Here is a 23,316-nt window from a genome sequence, read left to right as displayed (position 1 = left end):
GCTGCTGTTTTTGTTGTTGTTGTTGCTGCTGTTGCTGCTGCTGCTGCTGCTGCATCTACTGTTGTTGTTGCTGCTGCTGCATCTACTGTTGTTGTTGCTGCTGGTGCATCTACTGTTGCTGCTGCTGCAGCTACTGTTAAGGTGAGTTAAACTGATTTTGTGTCTTGGACAGCTGTTGTAGTGTATGTGTGTGTTGCAGATGGAGCGGGACGTCCATGGACCACCACTGAGTCCAGCCGACTTCAGAATAGGCAACCAGATGGGTGAGTTTGTGCAGTAAGCCATGAAAACACATTTCCACCACTGTGCTACTTCTGTCACGCTTCAGGCTATTGTAAGCACTGTTGATCCTTGCCACTGAAGGATTTATAGACAGACAGGTAGACTAACAGAGAGATAAACAAATAGATAGATGAAGAGTGATATATTAAGCGACAGGCAGAGCAAAAACGTGTCCTCTTGTAATCCTTACAGCCGTGCCGGACCATGATCTCTCGAGCCAGGATGACCCCATAGAGCTGGCGGGGCTGTACCAGGGCGACATGTTCCTCTCATCTCAACAGTACAACGCAATACACCAGGTCAGTCATTTCATATTCAATACACCAGGTCAGTCATTTCATATTCAATACACCAGGTCAGCCACTTCACATTTAATGCGTAATTAATCTGTACTGGCCTCATCATTATACATCACTGGGGAGACATGTTTCCCTCACCACAGTAGTACAAGAAATACACCAGGTAACTCATTTCATTTTTAATACATACTTATCGTTTTATACTGACCTCTCTGCAAACTAGAGGTGGAGTGAAAGAGGGTCAAACATAAAACGGGGTCAAACAATGGACATCTGTGTGCCGAAAGCCAGGGCTGGGCCTTTCTTGTGCATAAAATTATCATCCTCATCCTCATCATTCATCATATTTTAACTTTGTGCCCATTCTATGCTGCATAAGTAAACAAACATGTAGTAACAAAGATTTACGATATACCAACGTGGTAATTAGCTGTGTTGGATATGCTAGTACTGGCTGTATCATATGAGGATCGATCAAGAAAGCCTCCCAGTCTAACCAAAATACGGACCTTGATGTCACCCCGCACTCCTCCTTCCGCAGCCTGGTGACTTACTCGAGTTCAGGAACGCTCTAAAGGACACCGACATGCTTTGGCACAACGGCGTCATTCCCTACGTCATATCATCTACCTACTGTATGTATATCACACACACACACACACACACACACACACACACACACACACACACACACACACACACACACACACACACAGGATATGTATGATAAATATGGTTTAAGACACGGGACAGTACGAGCTTGACTCATTCCTGTAAAGATACAATTAGGTAAGTACAATTAGGTAAGAACACACACACACACACACACAAAGATGTACCGGTGGCCACAGGTTGGAAGAGTCTGGCCTTGAGTGACGGAGTTCTCCAAATGCACTAAAGTTCTTTCATTTTAACTTTGCTGAGGTTTTCGTCTTTAACCAGCTTATTTCCCGTAGTTTGATGGGAGAATGAGGCAATACTACGGCTCTAAATCTATTCTATAATGCTTCCTTGTGACTAACGCTGTGTTCAAGTGATAATCACCTGTTACACCTCAGCATTCGAGGTGGAAAGATGTTAAATATAGATAAAGTTAAGATGCAAAGAGTATAGTCTTTTAGTCAATTGTGAGGAACCAAATTTCACGCTGATCCCATTGATTTTACATAATGGAGAAGAAGGAAGTCTTTTTTTTTTTTTTTTTTTTTTCAGTAAAAGAGTTTTTGCTAAGGTTTTAAAGATCAAACTACTCGTACAAGTTGATCTACGCAAGTTATATCAGAGATAGTCCAGCCTTCATTCCACCTTCACTCCAGGTTCCATACCACCTGTTTTGACCTATCTTATTATGTTCATCTGTTCTATTGAGCAAATACAGGGTGGTTCGGCAATAGTGCTCCACTAGAAACTCACCTGATGTGTTGCGGGGACGGCTCAGTCGGCTAGTGTAGACGTGGGTGTGGCTGTGGGAGCAGGAAATGAAGAAATGATGCAGGGTAGATACTGATAAGACTGACTGAGCAGTTCCCACAACACGCGTGAAGTGCCAACCTATATAGTGCCATCACTCACCCTTGTCCCACTCCAACTCTAAAACTCTCAAACATCTATCTACCCTAACATGATTAACACCACTGCAACCTGTCTTCTGTTTGTAGATTAACTGTCGATTATCGTAATTCCACAATTGCTTAATCTTATGTGGAATCTGATATAAGCAATTTGAACCCTCTATTCTGGAACACAGAGAACATGACAGTACCTGAACTTTAAGGGGGGATCATATAAGCAAAACTAGACATATCTATAAATATATATATAGCCCGACGTCTTAATCCCATAAGGGGTGGCCACAAACAAATCCCCTCAGTGTCATCCTGTCCCCTGCCATTTCGCTGCCCTCCCTCAAACTTACACCCTCTCTCTCTCATATACCTTTCTACTCCATCCCACTAGACACACTTTGCATAATTATAGGTCATTAATTCTATCAGTCCAGTAACGTGTTTCTCTTTTTTTTTTCTTTTTTTTTCTAAAGTTTATTCGTGCTGTCTTCAGACTATTTCATTCAGTATAGGAGGCTTTTCGCAGTGAAGGGGTTAGATATAGACATCTTTACTGGAGAGGGACGCCTTCACGTGTTGGCACTGATTTGACTGGGAGATATCATTGTGCTGGTTATACAAACCTTCCCATATGCACTACCTATCCCCTCAAAATGAGGATGAAGGTCTGCAGAAGGGTACCTTCAGCGCCGTCCACTGAGTACACGTTCAGATGAGCCAGGGTTGCAACTACTACTACTACTGCTGAAGATCATTGCTAAGATGAATAGAATTTTCTGGATGTAACAAGAGTAAAAAAAAAAAAAAAGGACGTAATAGGATTGAAGGTGTTAACTATGATCATGTTGGTGTGTGGGCAGCAACGCATGAGCGAGCTATCATCGCCAGGGCCATGGACAAGTACCACAACCGTACCTGCATCCGATTTGTACCGCACACCGGCCAGGACGACTATATACACATCCTTAAGGGTGAAGGGTGAGTACCATACCTTACGCCACACTACCACACTGCACATCCTGCCACACTGCCACCATACTACTACTACTACTACTACTGCTACTAGGTTACTGCTGATAATACTAATGTTGTTCCTTCTGTGACAACAACAACAATCACTACTACTACTACTATACTACTACTACACTGATGCTGCCTTTTTTTACTATTACAACAACAACAACAACAACAACTTCTACTAGTACTACTAGTACTACTACTACTACTACTACATACACACACACACACACACACACACACACTTTTTTGAGGTACTTCTGCACATATTTCATATATCTAACTGTTAATTTTTCTTCTCATACATAGTTATAAATAAACCGAAATTTTGAATTACATGTCTTCATATGGATACTGACGTAGTACAACTGTATCAGCGACTTTTTTCATCTTATGGGCTGACGTGTTTCTTGAAGTTTATTATTTCGACTGGGATGGATAATTGAAGCTTCAGTTTTCAGTGTTAAGGGTAAACTGTTGTAGCACTGGATAAGATCACAATAGCCTGATGACTCTCCACTACCCTCACCTCTCCTCCCTCTTCCTCCTTCCCTCCCACTCCCTGTCTCCCTAATCATTCACTCAAACTGTGGTTGTGAGTGTTAGGCGCGATATGAGGTATTGTGCTATGGTGTGGTGTGATGTGAGATTGTTGTGTTGCGATGAGATGTGATGCGATGTGATGTGTCTGGATAAGATGTGTCAGGATGAGATGTGCTGTGTTGTGAGATGATGTGTCATGATGTAATATGTGATGTGATGCGCCATAATGATATGTGAAGTGTGGTGATGGAGGTGTGGCAACAGTATGGGTCGTCAGGGAGCGTGCAACCCATGTCTCCCTGATGTGATGTGATGTGATGTGATACGATGAGATATGATGAAGTAATGTGATGTGATGTGATGCACCATAATGAGATGTGGTGTGCGATGGTGCAGGTGTGGCAGCAGTGTGGGTCGTCAGGGGGGCGTGCAACCTGTGTCCCTGGGCCCCGGCTGCCTGCACGTGGGAGTGGTGGTGCACGAGTTGATGCACGCCATTGGGTTCTTCCACGAGCAGTCCCGCCCCGATCGCGACAACTTCATCATCATCAACGCGGCCAACATCCGCAGAGGCAGCGAGGAGGGGTTTACAGTCATACCCTGGGATCTGATGCAGAGTTTGGGTGTTGGCTATGACCTGGGTGAGCATGTCTTAACTCACACACCTAATGCACACTGGGAATCTTGATACTTGACACTGGCACACGAAACAACACTGACGCGATTAACACTTGACACTAATTGACACTAACAAGCTTGTCGCTTGAAACTTGATATACTTGGTACTTGTAACTTTACTCCGACACTCTTGACATCTGAAACTTGACACTTGAATGCTTGAAACTTGAAATTAACACACTTGACATTTGAAACTTGATACCTGATATCTGAAACTTGACGCTTGGCAATGACACACTTACACTTGAAACTTGATACACTCAGTACTTGAAAACTGAAAGTGACACACATGACACTTGAAACCTGACACACACGTGAACTGGAATGCATAATATATGAACCACCGAGCGTATATTGGCGAGTGAGTGACTGAGTGACGTGGTGTGCGTCAGTGAGGGACTATTGTTACCTTCACCCCGCCATTGTTTTAAACACACACACACACACACACACACACACACACACACACACACACACACACACACACACACACACACACACACACATACACACACACACACACACACACACACACACACACACACACATACACACACACAAACATTCACACATACACACACACACACACACACACACACACACACACACACACACACACACACGACTCGTCAGCCCGTTCCCTAGCACCCAGGAATACTTTGTGCCACACAGCAGCACATGTCACCACTTCGACTCTGATTATTCGTTTTCAGTACATGCCAGGGCTGTCTCACTCAGGACTGGTGTGATGGCGGGGGTGTTTTATGGCGTCAGTGCTCAGGGAAGTCGGTAAAGTCTGTTTTAACGAATTCATATCATTAAACTTTTTTCTGTCCCAACCTGGAATCGAACTTGGGTCTTTTCAAACAGCAGATCACTTTTTTAACCACATGACCAGAGTCGGTGATGCACTATGGGCCGTACGCATTCGCCAGGGACCGCACCATACCGACCATCGTGCCCCGCGTCACCGGCGTAGAGATGGGCCAGCGCCGGGACTTCTCTCCGGTGAGCAGACTTACATGACGTCAGCCACTTCTGCACCACACGCTGAGTTTTGTCTTTCTCATGATAAATGACCTTACTTTATTTAACTCTAATCTAACCTAACTCTGACAAAATAGCCTAATATAACCCTAATAGCCTAACATACTGTAATAGTACCAGCCTAACTGAACACGGTATAACTTTAGTAGTCTAATCCAACCTAACCTAAACTAACACTAACACACCAGTAAAAGGAAAGGTGCCCAGTCCCACTATTGTTATGAATTATGCCTGAAGAGCGAATATTCAGGGGGTTAATTTGCTTGGCTGGAACACCTGCTTCCTCCTCAGGGATTAAGACTTACAGCACATACTCGGTGTGTGTGTGTGTGTGTGTGTGTGTGTGTGTGTGTAGACAGATAAAAATACAGATAGACAGAGAGATAGGTAGATAGATGTGAGTGTATGAAGAGAAAGTGAATTTGTGTGTGTGTGTGTGTGTGTGTGTGTGTGTGTGTGTGTGTGTGTGAATAAATAGATAGATGGATAGATAAATAAATAGATAGATAGGTAGATACATAGATAAAAAGATAGATAGACAGATAGATGTGTGTTTATGAAGAGAGAGAGAGAGAGAGAGAGAGGTGGATATAGATATATATTGCCGTAGTTCCAGCGCTAACATAGAGTGGCTAAGAGTGGATGAAACCTGTGGGACATAAACCAAAAGTTAGACACTTGAATAGTTCCCTGAACAGTGCCTTTGCAGTGTACTTCAAATGCGCTCTGTATCATTCACAAGACAGTGGTTGTCATCCTAACCTGCAATTTGGTGTCAGAAATGTGTCATATTAACTTGTAGTTTGGTGACAGAAAAGTGTTTACATAGTTAACGTATGCTGTTGACACGGAATAACAGCTGTATCTATTGTATTTTCTGATACATCAACAAAAAATTCAAGTTGGACAGGGTAAGTGAAGACATAAATATTCAGTCTATGTTATTAGATACAGATGTTGGAAAAGGATACCTTCACGTGGTGGAACAGTTATAGCCGGTCGGTTGAGCTACCCTAGTAATAGATGTTCCTTAGCTCCATCCTTATCCCCTGAGAGGTGGATGGTGCGCAGAAGGAGAGGGGCAGCTTCACCCTGCATGTCAGTGGGTTTTGGATTTAGAATTTTAGATGAACCTGAGACTAAAACTGCTACTGCTGCTGCTGGTACCTCCGTTTGATACAACACACTTTGCTTCCTTACATTATGACTGTACCAAAGAACTGGGGATTCTATGAGAGTGATGGTGTGTTTCCCCTGCAGAAGGACATCCAGAAGGTGTTGCTGCTGTACAACTGCCTCAACACCACCACCACCGTCACTACCATCGTCACTGAGGCCACCTCATCCTTTACTGCCTCAGGTACATCACCCTTCACCCTCTACCTCACCCACACCCTCATCTTCACTCTTACCTCCACCTTCGCCTCCACCCTCACCCTCACAGGTTACTAGGTTTGTTTTCATTTGGAGGAAATAAGAGAATCCCACAACTTGAATACTAAGTTTGCTTGGATGACATTAGATAAGCCTAAGCTACGAGGTAGGAATGAGTCTTCTTCTTCGCTACTATACTCCTTTTACTGTAACTTGACCTAAAATTGACATATATCCATCTTGAACAATGAGTTTTTAGCAATGGATTAGCACAAGAATATGATGCTAGTCACAAAGAAATCCTGTGGAAAGTATGCAGAGACGTTGCACCTACTTATTCTGCCACTGAGCTCCGTGAAATAATGCACAAAAGGAGGAAAATCTGGGCCAAGTTAGAGTGAAATGAGTACAGTCAAATCGTTTCTCTAATCTGACAACACCTGGCCATCAGCTGAGGCGAAGGATTCTTATCAGGTTAAAGTAAATGCACTATATCACTCACGTGTTTACCTTCAGTTTTACGCAGCACCGTTAGAGAGGTTGACTTAAAGAAGAGTTTTTGCGGTTCCCCAAAGTCACTGAAGATATGATTATTATAAGAGGCCGTACGTATTTCGTGACACTTCTTTGTTGGTGATTTAGTCTGCACTTCACGCCTCAGTACCTTCATGAACAAGTGGTTCGTAAAGAGCACTTTAGTAGACACTCACTTAGCGTATCTTATGCGCTATGGGGATGGTTCAGACTCCTGGCGTGGGCATGGGTGTGGAAAATGAGTAAATAATGCAGGGAAAACACTGATAACGCTAACCAAGCCGTCCCTGAAACACAAGAATAATCGCAAGGCGGAGTGGAAGAGGAGTGCCATATATGAGCCTCCTGTATATTACTGATGCAGATTATGTCTACTGTATATTAAAATTACATAAATAGCATACATGAGAATGTTGAGGTATAAGATGCAAAATAAATCGCCAAGGAGACGGTGCAACCAAGCCTTCAATCCCACTCAAAATACGGGCACCAGTAATAACATGAAAAGTACGCCTTTGGTCAGTTTGGGTCGAAGGACATTGGATAAAATTCTAAGTGATTTGGTCATTTGGGGAGAATGGAGAATGAGAGACTTACGAGGAAAGTGAGGTGGAAGGGGGGAAGGGAAAGAGAAGACCAAGGATGAGGTGGAAGGATGAGGTAGGTAGGTACAGTATATGAGTTTGGCGGGGGGGGGAAGGAGACCAAGGATGACATGAAAGAAGAGTGGACTGGACAAGTTTTTGTGTGGGCGGGTTGTGGGGCAGGTTGATGGCGTACAGAATGACATGGAGGTGATATGTGCCCACGGCTTTCGGCCTTAAGACGTCTGGCTGTGAGTAGATAGACAGATAGACCAATATATAGATAGAGATACATACATACATACATGCAGATAGATTTGTTGACCTGGGCCATATTGTGCGTGCTCTCGGAGGCGTCATAACACTTACTATTCTCGTGTATGTTGTTTGTATTATACTGGCAATGACATACTCTACACCGATAGCATACCACAGAATACGGAGGTGTAATGTGCAGAATAATTCGGTAAGGAAGCGGTGTTACGAAATCAAGTCCATTTAGTATATACCTCCCAGTTATGGTCTGTTGATGCTGTGTAATGTATCAAATAAATCGCTGAGTAAAAGGTGTCACGATTTCAGGTCTACTTAGAATACAGCTCTCAGTAATGGCCTGTTGATGCTGTGCCAAGTGCAGAATAAATCGCGAAGGAAGAGGTGTTGCGAAATCAAATCTCCTTAGAATGCACCCCCCAATCGTAACCTTCTAATGTTTTATCAAGTACAAAATAAATCGTCAAGGAGAGGTCTTTCTAGAATACACCCCCAATCGTAACCTTCTCAGGCTGAGTAAAGTGCAAAATAAGTCGCAAAGGGAAAGGTGTTACGAAATCAAATCTCTTTAGAATATACCTCCCAGTTGTAACCTCATGCTGTGTAGTGAATAGAATAACTCGCAAGGGAAGAGGTGTTTCGAAATCAAAACTATTGGATTTCTACTATCTTTTTTTTTTTTTCCCATCAGACTCGTGCAAGGACTACAGCGAATACTGTCCCACCTGGGCCGCCATGGACGAGTGTCACAAAAATCCTGAATGGATGAAAATCTACTGCAAGCAGTCCTGTAGTATGTATGGTTAGAGTTTTTACTACAGTCTGCAGCCCAACGGGTTCACGCTTCATATGAATGTGCCGTTCAAAAACAACAGTAACTACTACTACCACTGCCATACTACCATTGCCACCACCACCACGACTACTGCTACTACTACTATACCACTACTACTACTACCACTACCACTACTACTACTAATACCACAACCACCACTACTACTACTACCACAACCACCACTACTACTACTACCACAACCACCACTACTACTACTACTACTACCACAACCACCACCACTACTACCACCACTACTACTACTACTACTACTACTACCACCACCACCACCACTACTACACTGCTATTATTACTACCATTGTTACTACCACCACCACTACTACTACTTCTACTACTATTTCTACCACCACCACTCCTACTACTACTACTACTCCTACCACTACTCCTACCACTACTCCTACCACTACTACTACTACTACTACTACATAGTGGGTTGTCCTTAAGAAGGCCCAGTCTATTGGCGTGGGCGTGGGTGTATAGCAGTGAGACTAAGGACCAGATAAATGAGGCAGGATAGACATTGACAACACTGACTAAGCCGTCCCAGCAACACACGAGAAATCTCCTGGTGGAGTGGACGGAGAGTGTTATGTACGGTAGGGACCACGCTGTATTTAACTCCATTCAAACAATGTCGCATTTTTCATGAACGAGTCTTTGTTATCGCCCGCCTTTATAAGGAGGTGCGATAATGTTTTTGCCTGTCCCTGTGTGTTTGTCGATGTAATTCACCGGGTCGGTCATAATCACTTGATGGTTGTGATTATCAGCTTTTTACCATCCTGGAAGAAAGTTGAGAGCTCATATAGTCCGATCTAAGGGCAAAACCTTGATTTTCACACACACACACACACACACACACACACACTTGCCTACTCCCTTCTGCCACCATTTTCGCCAATTCTCCTCATCTTTGCTTTCCAATTCACAGCATGCCATTCGTTATGATAATAATTGCACACACACACACACACACACTCATCTTTGAATGAGTCAAGCTCTGTACCAGGTTAGACTAAATGATTTTTCATTATTAAAAGGAAAAGAAATAATAAGTTTAAATAAGACTGGTTGAAACAAAAAAGAACCACGATGCGTTGAGTCAGCTGGGTTTGTTTATACTACAGAAAGACCGGGAAAGCGTGCACACTGTAAGTACATACTCTGTTCATTTAGTATTACAAAATGGATACATACTTCAGTAAAACAAATTTGGAAAAGAAAAGGGATAAAAGTAAAAAGCAAAATGACGATTTCTACCAAGAACTAGTTGAAGTGGAGACTCACAATAGACTGGTTGAACGTGTACACAATCTAGAAATGGCTTTCCAAAATGAAATTGATGAAATAAAGAAGCAAATGCACTTGCAAAAGGAAGAGATAGATAAACTGGGAAAGGAGGCCAATAAGAAAGACACAACCATCAGTGAACTAACAGTGGAATTGAATACCCTTAGGAAGAAAGTGAGTGAAATGGGAAGTACAGTATTTAATCACGAGAGTGTTATGGAAGAGTCAAAAAATGACACAGAGACAATTAGACAAGCAAGCAGTCTTATGGACCAGAGCAGTGATATTGAGGAGAAGATAACACAGGTGAATGAAGCTGTGCAAAGCTACAAAAATGATGTAGAAATCACGTATGCTGAAATGGTGAAAGTAAAGAAAGACTTGGAAACAAGGGTGGAGGAAAAAAGCATTAAAAAGGAAGTGAAAAGAATAATCCAAAACAATCCAAAGTTAGTCAGAGATTCAGTAGAAATAAATAAATCAATAGTAATCACTGGTATAGAAGAGGAAGAAATTAAAAACAAAATCACTAGAGACAAAAAGGAGATGGCAAATGTAATGAACTTACTGAAAGAAGTATCAGAGGAAATCTGTAGTAAAGACATAGAGGAACACAAAAGGTTAGGGAAATACGAGAAAAGCAAGACAAGACCTCTAAAGGTGACTTTCCAGAGTGTAAACACTGTGGAAGAGATACTAAAAAATGCAAAGAATCTTATGGAAAAAGAGGAGTTCAAAAATGTATGGATAAAAAGATGTCTAACACAAGAGGAACTGGAATTACTGAAAGAGAAAAGGAAGGAAGCAAAAACAAAAAATGAGGGAAGATCAGAAGAGGACAAGAAGAAATTTTTTTACAAAGTAATAGGATTGCAAGTACGAAAGTGGTACACAAACAGGATGGAAGAAAAAGGAGGAAGTTAGTAGAACCATGTCATGACAAGTATATAAACAAAATGATAAAGTTGATGTACTCAAATGTGGATGGAATGGTATCTAAATTACTAGAGATGAATGATTATGTCAGAGAAAATGAACCACAAATAATATGCCTAACTGAGACAAAATTAACACCAAGGATATCCAATGACATACTAAACTTAGAGGAATACAATATATGGAGAAGAGACAGAAATTTAAAAAAAGGAGGAGGAATTATAATATTAACTAAGAAAAATCTAAAAGTCAAGGAAATAAACCTAGATATACCATCACAAGTAGAACTGATTGCAGTAGAGATCGACACATCTGAAGGTAAAGTAATTGTAGCCAATTTATATATGCCACCCAAATCAAACACATGGGAAAGAGACGAATATGAGGACCTAGCAGAGAGTACAATTCAGAGTATAAGATCCTTGCTACATAAAATGGAAGAGAAATCGGAAAGAATTATACTAACTGGGGATTTCAATACAAATATAAATTGGAATACTCTAGATATAAATAGCCAAGAAAGCTGCTGGGACCAAAAGCTCCTGGATCTCGTACAAGAGTTTTTCTTAACGCAACATGTGAGGGAAACCACTAGAAAAAGAGGACTTGATGTACCTTCAGTGCTAGATCTAATATTTACTAGGCAAGAAAATGACATTGACAGTTTAATATATCACCCTCCACTCGGCAAAAGCGATCATGCAGTACTAAATTATAACTTCAGGATAGCATATGACATAGTAAACAGCACTGACAGTTTCAAAAAGAGACTAAACTATAAAAGTGAAATTATCAAGACCTAAAGAAGTATTTCTTAGAAGTTGATTGGGAAAATGAGCTTAGAGGACAAGATTTAAATGCTGTATATAAAAATTTTTGTGAATTTTATGAAATAGGAGTCCAGAATTACATCCCACAGCACAAAGAAGCAGATAAGAAAATACAGAAATGGTTCAATACAGAATGTAAAAAATCTAAAGAAAGAAGAGATTTGTTGTGGAATAGATACAGAAGACACAATAGTGAAAGGGCATATAATAATTACAAACAGGCAAGAAACGACTATACAAGAATAAGGAGGGAAGCCCAAAAACAGTTTGAGGAGGATATAATAAATAAAAGTAGTGATCAACCAAAGCTGTTTTACAGCTATATCAGAAGCAAAACCAAAGTAAAAGATATAATACAATCCATCACGGACGAGGGAATCACTTATACACAAGAGAAAGATATTTGTGAAGCACTAAATAAGAATTTCCAATTAGTTTTTACAGAAGAAAAAAATTTTGAGAGAGACTATGTGGAACACGCATGTCCACACATACTACCAGATGTACAAATAGCAGAAAAAGTAATACAAGAGGAGTTAAGTAGATTAGACAGAGGAAAAGCAAGCGGTCCTGATGAAATTTCATGTTGGGTGTTACGAGAATGTGCAAATGAGTTAAGTAAACCATTATTTTTAATTTTCAAGAAATCTTTGAGTCAAGGGAAACTACCTGATATTTGGAAAAAAGCAAATATAGTCCCCTTATTCAAGAAAGGAAATAGACAAAATCCTCTCAACTACCGACCAGTATCACTGACTAGTGTTGTAAGCAAGGTATTAGAAAAACCTATAAGAAAAGCTTGGGTAAATCATCTAGAAGAACACAGTATGATAACAGAAAGACAGTTTGGTTTCAGAAAAGGAAAATCATGTGTTACTAATCTGTTGAGCTACTATGACAGAGTAACAAACACAATACAGGAAAGGGAAGGATGGGTGGACAGTATCTATTTAGATTTCAAGAAAGCTTTTGACACAGTACCACACCAAAGACTTTTATGGAAGCTGTACCATCAAGGAGGAATTCGAGGCAGACTGTTTTGTTGGATGCAAGACTTTCTCATAAAAAGAGAAATGAGGACAGTACTAAGAGGAAACTACTCATCATGGAAAGAAGTGACTAGTGGAGTACCACAGGGTTCGGTGCTGGCACCAATCATGTTTTTAGTGTACATAAATGATATAAACAGTAACACTGGAAATGAGAGCTATCTGAATATGTTTGCAGATGATGCAAAAATACAAAGGAGAATTACTAACACAGACTCTTGTAGGGAGCTACAAGAAGAATTAAATAAACTTCATGAATGGAGTAGTACATGGCAAATGGAATTCAATGTGGACAAGTGTCATGTAATCAAGTTTGGTAAAAGTGGAAAAAAGACCTGATTGGGATTATAAGTTAGGAAATAAAACCCTATACACATCAGAAAGAGAGAAAGACCTAGGTGTGATTATCAATAACCGACTATCTCCGGCTGACCACATCAGCGAGAAGGTACGGAACATGTATACACTGCTTGCAAATATGAGACTAGCATTCACATACATAAATGAAGACATGCTAAAAAGGATAATAACATCATTCATTAGACCAACCCTGGAATATGCATCAGTAGTCTGGAGTCCTCATCTCAAAAAGCATATAGACAAGATTGAAAAAGTTCAAAGGGCCGCTACAAGATGGATACCAAGCTTAAGGGACCTAAGCTATGAAGAAAGACTAAATAAACTGAATCTACCAACACTACAGGAGAGAAGGAAAAGAGGTGACATGATAATGCTATATAAGTGCATATCAGGAATGGAGAAAATAGACATAAATGATTACTTAACATATGGAGAAGCATCAGCAAGAGGACACTGCAAAAAACTGCATAAGAAGAGAGGTGATAAAGACGTAAGGAAATTCAGTTTCCCAAACAGAGCAATTGATCAATGGAATGCACTACCGAATGAAATAGTGTGTGCCAAAACAATTCACAAATTTAAGGATATGTACGATAAATATGGTCTAAGACACGGGACAATACGAGCTTGACTCATTCCTGTAAAGATACAATTAGGTAAGAACAATTAGGTAAGAACACACACACACACACACACACACACACACACACACATTCCTGTAAAGATACAATTAGGTAAGAACACACACACACACACACACACACACACACACACACACAAGGCGATGTAAACAGAAAACAGCTACCCCAATTAATTTTCCTCAACGACAGAAGACTTTGATTGCGAAGGAGTTATGGAGTGTTTATTTCAAGAGAAAAAGACTGTTCAGTGAGACAATAAGCACACAAGGAGAGAGGATTAGCGAGCTGTTTACCTGTCCCGATTCAGAAAGCAGTACAGTATGTACTGTATGTGTGCAATGGGTCTCTAAAGTCCTGTTGCCTCCTTTATCATCATCATCATCATCATCATCATCATTATTATCATTATTATTATTATTATTATTTTGTTGTTATTATTATCATTATTATTATTATTATTATTATTATTATTATTATTATTATTATTACTATTATTATTATTATTATTACTATTATTATGTCTGTTGCAGGCAAGGAATGCTCTGACCACAACGAACACTGTGCCTTCTGGGCCGCGAAGAGGGAGTGCGTGGCGAACCAGGACTTCATGCGTCGCTTCTGCAGAAAGTCTTGCAGCGTCTGTCATGATATCAGTGAGTTTAAGCCTACACGCACGATGTCAGGTAATATTCAGGTTAAACCCTTCAGTTCGATGACATATTTCACTTTTAGTCTTGTTACTTTCGGAGGCAGTGCAGTGAAATAGCAGGGGACAGGGCGACAGGGAGGGGATTTTTTTGTGGTCACCTCTTACGGGATTATAGCGTCTGGCTGTAGATACTTTCGGACAATTATGTTCATCTTAAGGAACACTACATGTAGTGAATGGGTTAATGGAGATGCTGTAGTTTGATTTTTCGATGAATGATCACATGGGACATTTCTGAATCCAACTGCATAATTTATACCGCCACATGGCAGTCAAAACCTCTGTTGAAGATGCAAGATCGAAGAGGGCAGAAGATAATCCAAGCCCACTAAGGCAAAAAACAAGAATATGGGTGATCACCCTTCAATCGGTGGCTTTAAATGCCATTCGACACAAACCCTGCCAAGTGCAATGATCTTAAGAAGTATCCTCATCATTTTTTAGCGTGTGTAAGATTAACTGAGCTGTTGTTTGCAGATGATACTGTGTTGTTAAGTGAAGACGAAGGGGAGCTGCAAGGCTTGGTGGATGAGTTTGGGAGAGTGTGTATGAAACGGAATCTAAAGGTGATTGTAGGGAAGAGTAAAGTTACGGTCTTCGAAAGAAGTGAAGTCAGTGAATGTACAGTGAGGTTGGATGAGGAGGAAATGGATAATGTGAGTTCGTTTAAGTACTTGGGTAGTGTCATGAGTAAGGATGGAAGTTTGGAGGGTGAAGTGTTTGAAAGGGTACAACAAGGAAGAAAGGTTGCTGATTCCATGAAAGTAGTGATAAGAAGCAGGTAAGTGAGCATGGAAGTGAAAAAGCTACTATTGTACTTGACAATATTGTGATACCAACTTTAATGTATGGAAGCGAAGCTTGGACCTTGTTGGAGGGACACAAGCCAAGAGTGAGAACAGTGGAAATGAGTTATTGGAGACGATGGAGTGACATGGAGAGACAGACTGACAAATGAGGATGTGAAGGAACGTTGTGGTGTGGATGTGATAGGAAGCGTTAGGAGAAACACATCGAGGTGGTTTGGCCATGTGGAGAGGATGGAGAGTGAGAGACACGAGGAGAGTGTGTGTGAGTGAGGTGAAGGGGGAGAGAGGGAGGGGGAGGCCAAGGATGAGATGGAGGGATGGAGTGGAAAGGCATATGAAGGAGGAGGTATGAGCTGGGAGCTGGGCAGTGAAATGGCGGGGGACGGGGCGACATGGAGGCGATTTGTTTGTGGCCACCCAGTATGGGATTAAGGCGTCTGGAAATAGATAGAAGATTAACTGAGCAAAAAAAAAAAAAAGTTAAACAACAAATCATACTCTGACAGAATATGGTTTGTAGTCTCTTTCTATAACATTTAAACTGTGTTAAACAACAAAGTAGGAGAATGTCAGAAATGTTTTTAATACCCCTTCCTTTGCCACACAGGTGACATTAACCTAACCCTGTGCGAGGACCAGAACCGTCACTGCGAGGCGTGGAAGAAGGACGGTCACTGCCGCACCAACCCCAAGTATATGTTGTTGTGGTGCCGTAAGTCATGTGGTAACTGCTAGCACACACACACACACACACACACACACACACACACACACACACACACACACACACACACACACACACACACAGAGCTTTAGGAATAATAACAGGATGTACAAACATGGATCACTTGCGCCAAGAAACAAAAGTATTTTCAGTCAGTAACTCTGTCACATCACCCTCCACCACAAAGAAACAAAAATCAAATAACCTCCCAGTACTAACCATAATGCTTCAACACCATCCCTCCTTCTTCTTCACCCAACATCATACTTCACAAACACATAGCCACTACAGTCATCCATCCCTCAGATACTACCCAACTTAGAGAGATACAAGTGCCCTAGCCAGTCTGCAGTACAGCATTCATTCTTCTCCGCTTCAGTACCAACACAAAATACAACTCACAAACAATTCACTATGCCCATACTTCAATGCAGCCTCCCAACTCTCACATCATGTACCACACTGTCACAACGCAGACAGTCCTTGAACATAAAGTCAACAAAAGGCCTCTTGGAGCGAGCAGCTGAAATGGCTGGTTTTGTGCAGTCCACTGGATTCACATCGACATATACCTGGGGTTACATTACTAACAACAAAACATCAAGAACAGATAAATTTGCCTTGATTTTATATTTCTAGTCCAAATACTTTCCTTGGTAATATCTACAGTATGCAACCGAAGCCTTACCACCGACATGCTGGAAGCGACTGAGGACACTGAGATGGATACTTTAAGTAGTTCTTGACATGACACCCACCTATCTGTTGAGGAGGACTTTGATGGTAGACAGACAATAGATGAAGCCTATAGTTCGATGCCACTATGTCATCTTGTCAACTAGGCTGATGGAAATGAAACTTCTTGATAACTAACAGAAACCCACTATTCATCTGACAGTCAATGGCGCAATGTTTCGTGATTATTATTATCATTAAAGTGCTCTCTGTGCTTGACGAGCGAGAGAGCGCAATGTTATCACAATGTCCCTCTGACATAAAATTACAGGTGAACTCTCCGATATTTAATTCCTGGAGTTGATGCCAGAAATCACTGTGTTGTGACGGTAAATCTTTTAAAATCTGATTTCGCAACCGAGGCGTTCACCGAATAAAGCCGAACACTCTCTTGGAAAATTCGTGATTCCAAGGGGTTCCTACGCATTTATGGGTGAGTTTTTAGTTGATAACAAAATTTACTGACCTAATGTATCGCATGCAGAAAGAAGTTCAACTCTACATCACATAGGATTAAGCTATTAGCTCCTGCATAATGTGACGGTCGGGTAGGGCCAGGCCGGGTCGCATATTTCCATTCTGCATGGGTATTCGTCTCAATACCATGGCCAGCCACCTCGACCAAGCAGTCTCTGTGTATTCCAACTTTGACTAGGTGTCTGGGAATCACATTGAGCATATTTTCGAGAAGAATCTGTGGCTAGTTTTGAAACTACGGGGCGAGCGTCGCTCCTGACTGAGGGTTCCTGGTGGTGACGAGGTGGTGAGACGAATACCCATACAGCACGGAAATATGCGGCCGGGTCGCGCCGCTCATTTTGAAACTTAGCTGAGGATGAACATTGCTTGCTCGCTTGTAATTATTGTTATTAGTTTTATTTGTGTTATCATCATCATCATCATCATTATTGTTTTTATTATTAATATTATTATTATTATTATTATTATCATCTTTATTATTATTTTTATTATTATTATTTTTATTATTATTATTATTATTATTATTATTTATTATTATTATTATTATTACTATTATTATTATTATTATTATTATTATCTTTATTATTATTTTTATTATTTTCATTATTATTATTTTTATTATTATTATTATTATTTATTATTATTATTATTATTATTATTATTATGATAGCCACAAATGTTGCATAAGCAATAAATTGAATCATGTGCCCAGGACCTTTTACATTACTAACATGATTACCGTTCTTCATTTTCTCACCATTCTGAAAAATGTTTTTACAAATCTGGGGAAGCTGGAGGACACTAACCCTACCAGACAACCTCAGGTTTGCATTCAGAGTTTTCCTTCTCCTCTGTGGGTTGCCAGCCAAGCCTAACAAGCTCCACTTACCCTGCTGTATGGCAGTTGGCTTGGAACCTCGTCAGTCTTTTGACAGGTTTTGTTTTTGTCCTGCTGGGTGTCTAGCCACCCTCCCCATTGGGCATAACCCAAGGGATTGCCGGTTTAGTCACCGACGGTCCGACCATGACGCAGGTAGTACTGGATTACATGGTAGGCTACCAGTAGCAGATCAATAGACCTGACCTAACAGTGTAGAGGGAGTGGAAAAGAACAGAGTGATAAAAAAAGGTGTATCTGAGAGAATTTGAAGGTGGAAGACGTGGTCGGCCTAGAAGATGATGGATAGATTTTTTCTTTTTAATGCAAGAATGAAGGCCAGGAGCCCGCAAAACTGTTCCTTCCAAGAAAAAAACAAAAACGAGATAACACAGCCAAATTCAAGATTCGTTCATTTTGAGATGCCTGGACACACTGCGTTTGCAACACTGGAGTTCATAGGCAGCAGGAAATACAGACAGAAGGAGACAGTTCCGGAGATCACTTGTCGCATACATGAAGGACTGGGAGTAGTAGTTAGCTCTTGCATTAGAGAGTTGGACAGAAAGGGGATGAGGTTTGTTGTTAAATTGGTGCTACGTGCCGGCCGTAGTGATGGAGGGATGCAAGCAGATAGTTCGGAGGAGTAGTGATCATTGAAGTAGCAACAGAAAAGAGATAAAGATGTAACAGTCCGGCAGAGAGACAGAGGTTGATGTGAGAGTAGAAGGTGGTGAATTAATGAGACGAAAAGTCTTTGACTCCACCTTGTTGAGAGGAGCTGTGTGTGGGGAGCCTCCCCACACATGAGAGTTGTACTCAACACAGGGTCGAATAAACCTGTGTGTAAATTCCACAGCTAAGGCAAGGAGTCAGTTTAGCACACCTAATTTCTTGGACGCAGATTTTACAAGAGAGGTAATATGAACTTTCCAAGGTATCCGAAAATGAAACCCCAAGTTTGTTTAAAGATAATGCAGGATTGAGTTGGATAATGTTAAAAATTAGAGGATATTCCTGCAGAAGATTTTGTTGGGTTGAAAGATGTGAGAACTGAGTTTTTTGGTACATTAAAAACAGCAAGATTGCTTTTACCCCAATCAGAGATATGAGCCAAGTCAGATATTAGGTATGCCATAGCCTCATCCCTTGTTTGTTGAAGTAAAGACTGAGATGGACGGTGGGGGAAGTGAAGGTGAAGGATGGGGTCATCAGCATACGAGTGGATAGGGTTAGATGTACAGCTTAGAGGGTCATTGATGAATAGAAGGAAAACAGTTGGTGACAGGACAGAGCCCTGAGAACACCGCTATTGATAACTCTAGGAGAAGAACGACCACCGTCTACAACAGCAGCTATAGAACGACTGGAAAGGAAGCTGAAGACACAGATAGAAGGGTAGAAACCATAAGAAAGCAGTTTGGAAATTAAAGATTTATGCCACACTTGATCGAAAGCTTTTGAGATGTCAAGTACAATGGCAAAGCTTTCGCCAACGTCCCGAAAGGAGGATGACCAGCATTCTGACAGGTAAGTGAGAAGATTGCCATTGGAGTGTCCCTGGCGGAACTCATACTGATGATCGGAAAGAAGGCTGTGATAGGAAAGACGCTTTAAATTTTTTTTGTTAAAAATAGTCAAAATATTTTGAAATACAGGATGTCAAAACAATATGGCGACAGTTAGAGGGCTGGGAATGGTCGCCCTTCTTTGTGACAGGCTGAATGAGGGCAAACTTCCTGCAAGAAGGAAAGGTACATTACATGTCGACAGATAAAGGAGAAAAAGTTTACCTAGACAGAGTGTAAGCACATAAGCTTAGTTCTTGAGGACAACAGGAGGGATCCCCTCAGATCCATGTGCTTTGTTAGTACTGAGGCTAGTGATGACAGAAAATAAATCAGTGAGTGTGTGCGAAGAGGCACAGGAGCTAACGAGGCTAGGGAAATAACAGCGATCAAGCTAGCAACACAGATTTCATGTGGATGAGTGTAGGACGACGGTTTGGTACCCCCATTTAACTTCACAGTCGTAGGATTCACTACGTCGGATAGGTGAGTGTGAAGTTACGTGCGGAATGTTTTTTGACGTATCAGGTGGATCCAGGATTCCGAGCGCTTGAATAGTAAGTGAATAAGACTGTAGCTCATTCATATGAGCAAACGTTGGTTAGTATCTCATTCTATCAGTTTTTTCTGGCTCTCTGGACCCTACCTCACCCCACCATGGGGTAGAGAAAGAGGTATGGATGATGATGATGACGATGATGATGATGATGATGATGATGATGATGATGATACGATTTACTCTCGAGTGTTAAGTCTTCTTTTCAATTTTAATCACTCTACCAAGGAATCCCAAACTTTAGTAAGTATGTGATCTTCACCCAAATCTAAGAGAACGTATCCCAGATCAATGATGGAAGTGACATTTATTATTCTTAGGTGATTGTGGATAATCAGCACCTTGTCCATGTTGGCCACCCCTGACCGGGGTGGGCCAGGATTATTGCCAACTCCTCCGCCTGGAGGTCAAGATCTAACAGGTCCTCCGTGGTTGTTTTAAGCGCCAGCATTACGAGGCCTGTGCGAAGCAAGCATTGTGCCAGGCTGTAAGATGTCTCCCGGTCTTGTTGGCCCTCCTGTTTCTGCCTGGGAAGGTGCTAGTGGCTGGGGCCATGAATCATCCAGTTCCATAACCTCTGCTTCTTGGATACACTAAGGGACACCAGCATGATTCTCTTTGGCTGGGGTACTATTGATAGACAGGTGTTGGAGGTCCAAACTGTTATGCTGGGTGTTTTTAGGTCGACTTCTCGTCCTAAAAACACCAGCGACTGAGCGGGGTCCTCTTTCCGAACCGGAAGTAAAGTACCCACAAAGGAACAGGACATAAAAACCCGGCAGTATACCTTAACACATCTATTGCCTTAATTTCTACACCGTTACAATATAACACAGAGTGGTATTGGATATACTGTAGACAGGGACACAGAGTTAGCCTTTAACACCAAGATTCACAGTTACACTTGAGACACAGTATTCTACATGTACACTGAGGTTATTAGTTATAATACTGTGATACCCTTATTTAGTCTTTAGGCAGAATTAATATTTTATATATTTAGTCCGATGCAATGGGGATGAACAAGGCCAAGAGTCAGTGGGGTATATACTACTATAACTAGACAGGGTGCGGATCGCGACACTTGATGTAGTCACTTAGTCGCGACGGCACTTATACACAGACTTTTGATTCTTCCGCGCACCCTAGTCTCGGTTCACAATTACTGTAAGTTCTCTTATCTGGGACTCAGGCTATTTTCTATTCTGCCGGTTATCAGGCTTTAATAGGTTAGTGGTAACTTTCACTGGTATTGTTCTGGCCCTCACTTTGTCACTATTCACTGTTATTTTCCCGTCTTGATTGTTCATGGTACAAGGGGCGTCACTATTTACCCGTGTGTCCTGGGTACAAATCACTCTGGTGTTTGGGCGTGAGGGGAAGGCCCAAGGGGGAGCCTTCCTGTAGAGGGCAATACACTGCCCGCAGGGGAGTCATTGCTCGGGTCCTGGTCGTCGGTGGAGTACAAGGAGGCCCTCCTGTCTGGGGCCTCGACCTGAGAGGAGGCCCCCGTACTGGAGCCTCGTTGGTGGGGTGCAGGGAGGCCCTCAGGTCTGGGGGCCTCGACCTGAGAGGTGGCCCTCGGGACTGGGGCCAAACAGCTGTAGGAGGCGGGCCTGTCGCCTCTGGCTCCGTGGGGAGAGAGAGCCTGGGTTGCCCTCACCTGGAGGCTGCTGGTCGGGCCTGGGGGTCCTAAGACTGCGGTCGCCTGTAGGGGGAGGCGCCAACAGGAATGAGCTGCGGCACTGTCTCCGTCGGGTGTCCGGCAGGAGCAGGGATCTCCCAGGGGTAGGCGGTAGGACCTGGATTGGGCCTTGCCACCACTCCGGCAACACCTCCGGGGCAACACTCCCGGATGGTGACAAAGGGGATCCCACACAGCTGAGAGGGAAGGGGTCGGCCACACAAGGGACTTCCTGCATCGAGAGTGCTTTCAGAGCCACGAATGAACGGCGCACAGTGGCCACTCCTTCCCTGTCACATACAGTGGCCGTCGATGCGGTGTTGCTCCCTTAGGAGGGAAAAGCAGGAGAGGGGTGCACAGAGGCCGCGCCCTCTCCAGTAAGTACTGAGACCATAGCCGAGGGTCTGTCTACCCTGGTATGTACTTGGGCCGTAGCCGGGAGCTTATCTACCCTTAGAGAAGCAACTGAAGGGCGTACAGTGGCCGCTCCTTCCCCGTCACGTACAGTGGCTGTCGACACGGTGTTGCTCTCGTAGGAAAGAAAAGCAGGAGAGGTGTGCACAGAGGCCGCGCCCTCTCCGGTACACACTGAGGCCGTAGCCGTGGGTCTACTTACCCTGGTGTGTACTTCTGGCCGTAGCCTTGGGCCTCCTGCCCTTGGGGAGGTAACTGAAGAGCGTACAGTGGCTGCTCCTTCCCCGTCACGTACAGTGGCCGTCAACGCGGTGTTACCTGGGACTGAATCTTGTTCAGTCCCACCCCGATTCTGGTGACGGCTGTCCTGCTTGCAAGGTCGTTGCCTCTTTCCGCTCACCTGGTGTTGGGATAGTTGCGGGGAAAAGGGAATCTGAAAGTAGTGTCCCGGTGACCCTCTTGTACTGGGTCACTGGCCCCACCGTTGTTTCCTCCTGGGGTGGTGGTGTGGTAGCGGCTCGGTGGTGGGGTGGGGGGTGGCGGGGTGAGTGGTCCGGCGGCGGGTATTTTACCACCTTCCGTGGTAAAGAAGTCACGGCCCCGTG

At 42.5% G+C, this 23,316-nt stretch overlaps 1 protein-coding gene across 1 annotated transcript; it reads left to right on the top strand.

Moving 5' to 3' along the window:
• The first annotated feature begins 1,167 nt into the window (after positions 1–1,167).
• LOC145415061 (zinc metalloproteinase nas-4-like) lies at positions 1,168–16,408 on the top strand. Its single transcript, XM_080284475.1, has 8 exons — positions 1,168–1,216; positions 3,007–3,124; positions 4,103–4,347; positions 5,283–5,392; positions 6,692–6,791; positions 8,888–8,989; positions 14,686–14,838; positions 16,281–16,408. The coding sequence occupies exons 1-8, from the start codon at positions 1,168–1,170 to the stop codon at positions 16,406–16,408; spliced, it is 1,005 nt and encodes a 334-aa protein (XP_080140601.1).
• Positions 16,409–23,316: the final 6,908 nt, after the last annotated feature.

Source organism: Coenobita brevimanus, chromosome 101 (assembly GCF_032717465.1).
Source record: "Coenobita brevimanus isolate Jiangsu-jjx chromosome 101, ASM3271746v2, whole genome shotgun sequence".
Taxonomy (NCBI): Eukaryota; Metazoa; Arthropoda; class Malacostraca; order Decapoda; family Coenobitidae; genus Coenobita; species Coenobita brevimanus.
This window is presented reverse-complemented; position numbering and strand designations above follow the sequence as displayed.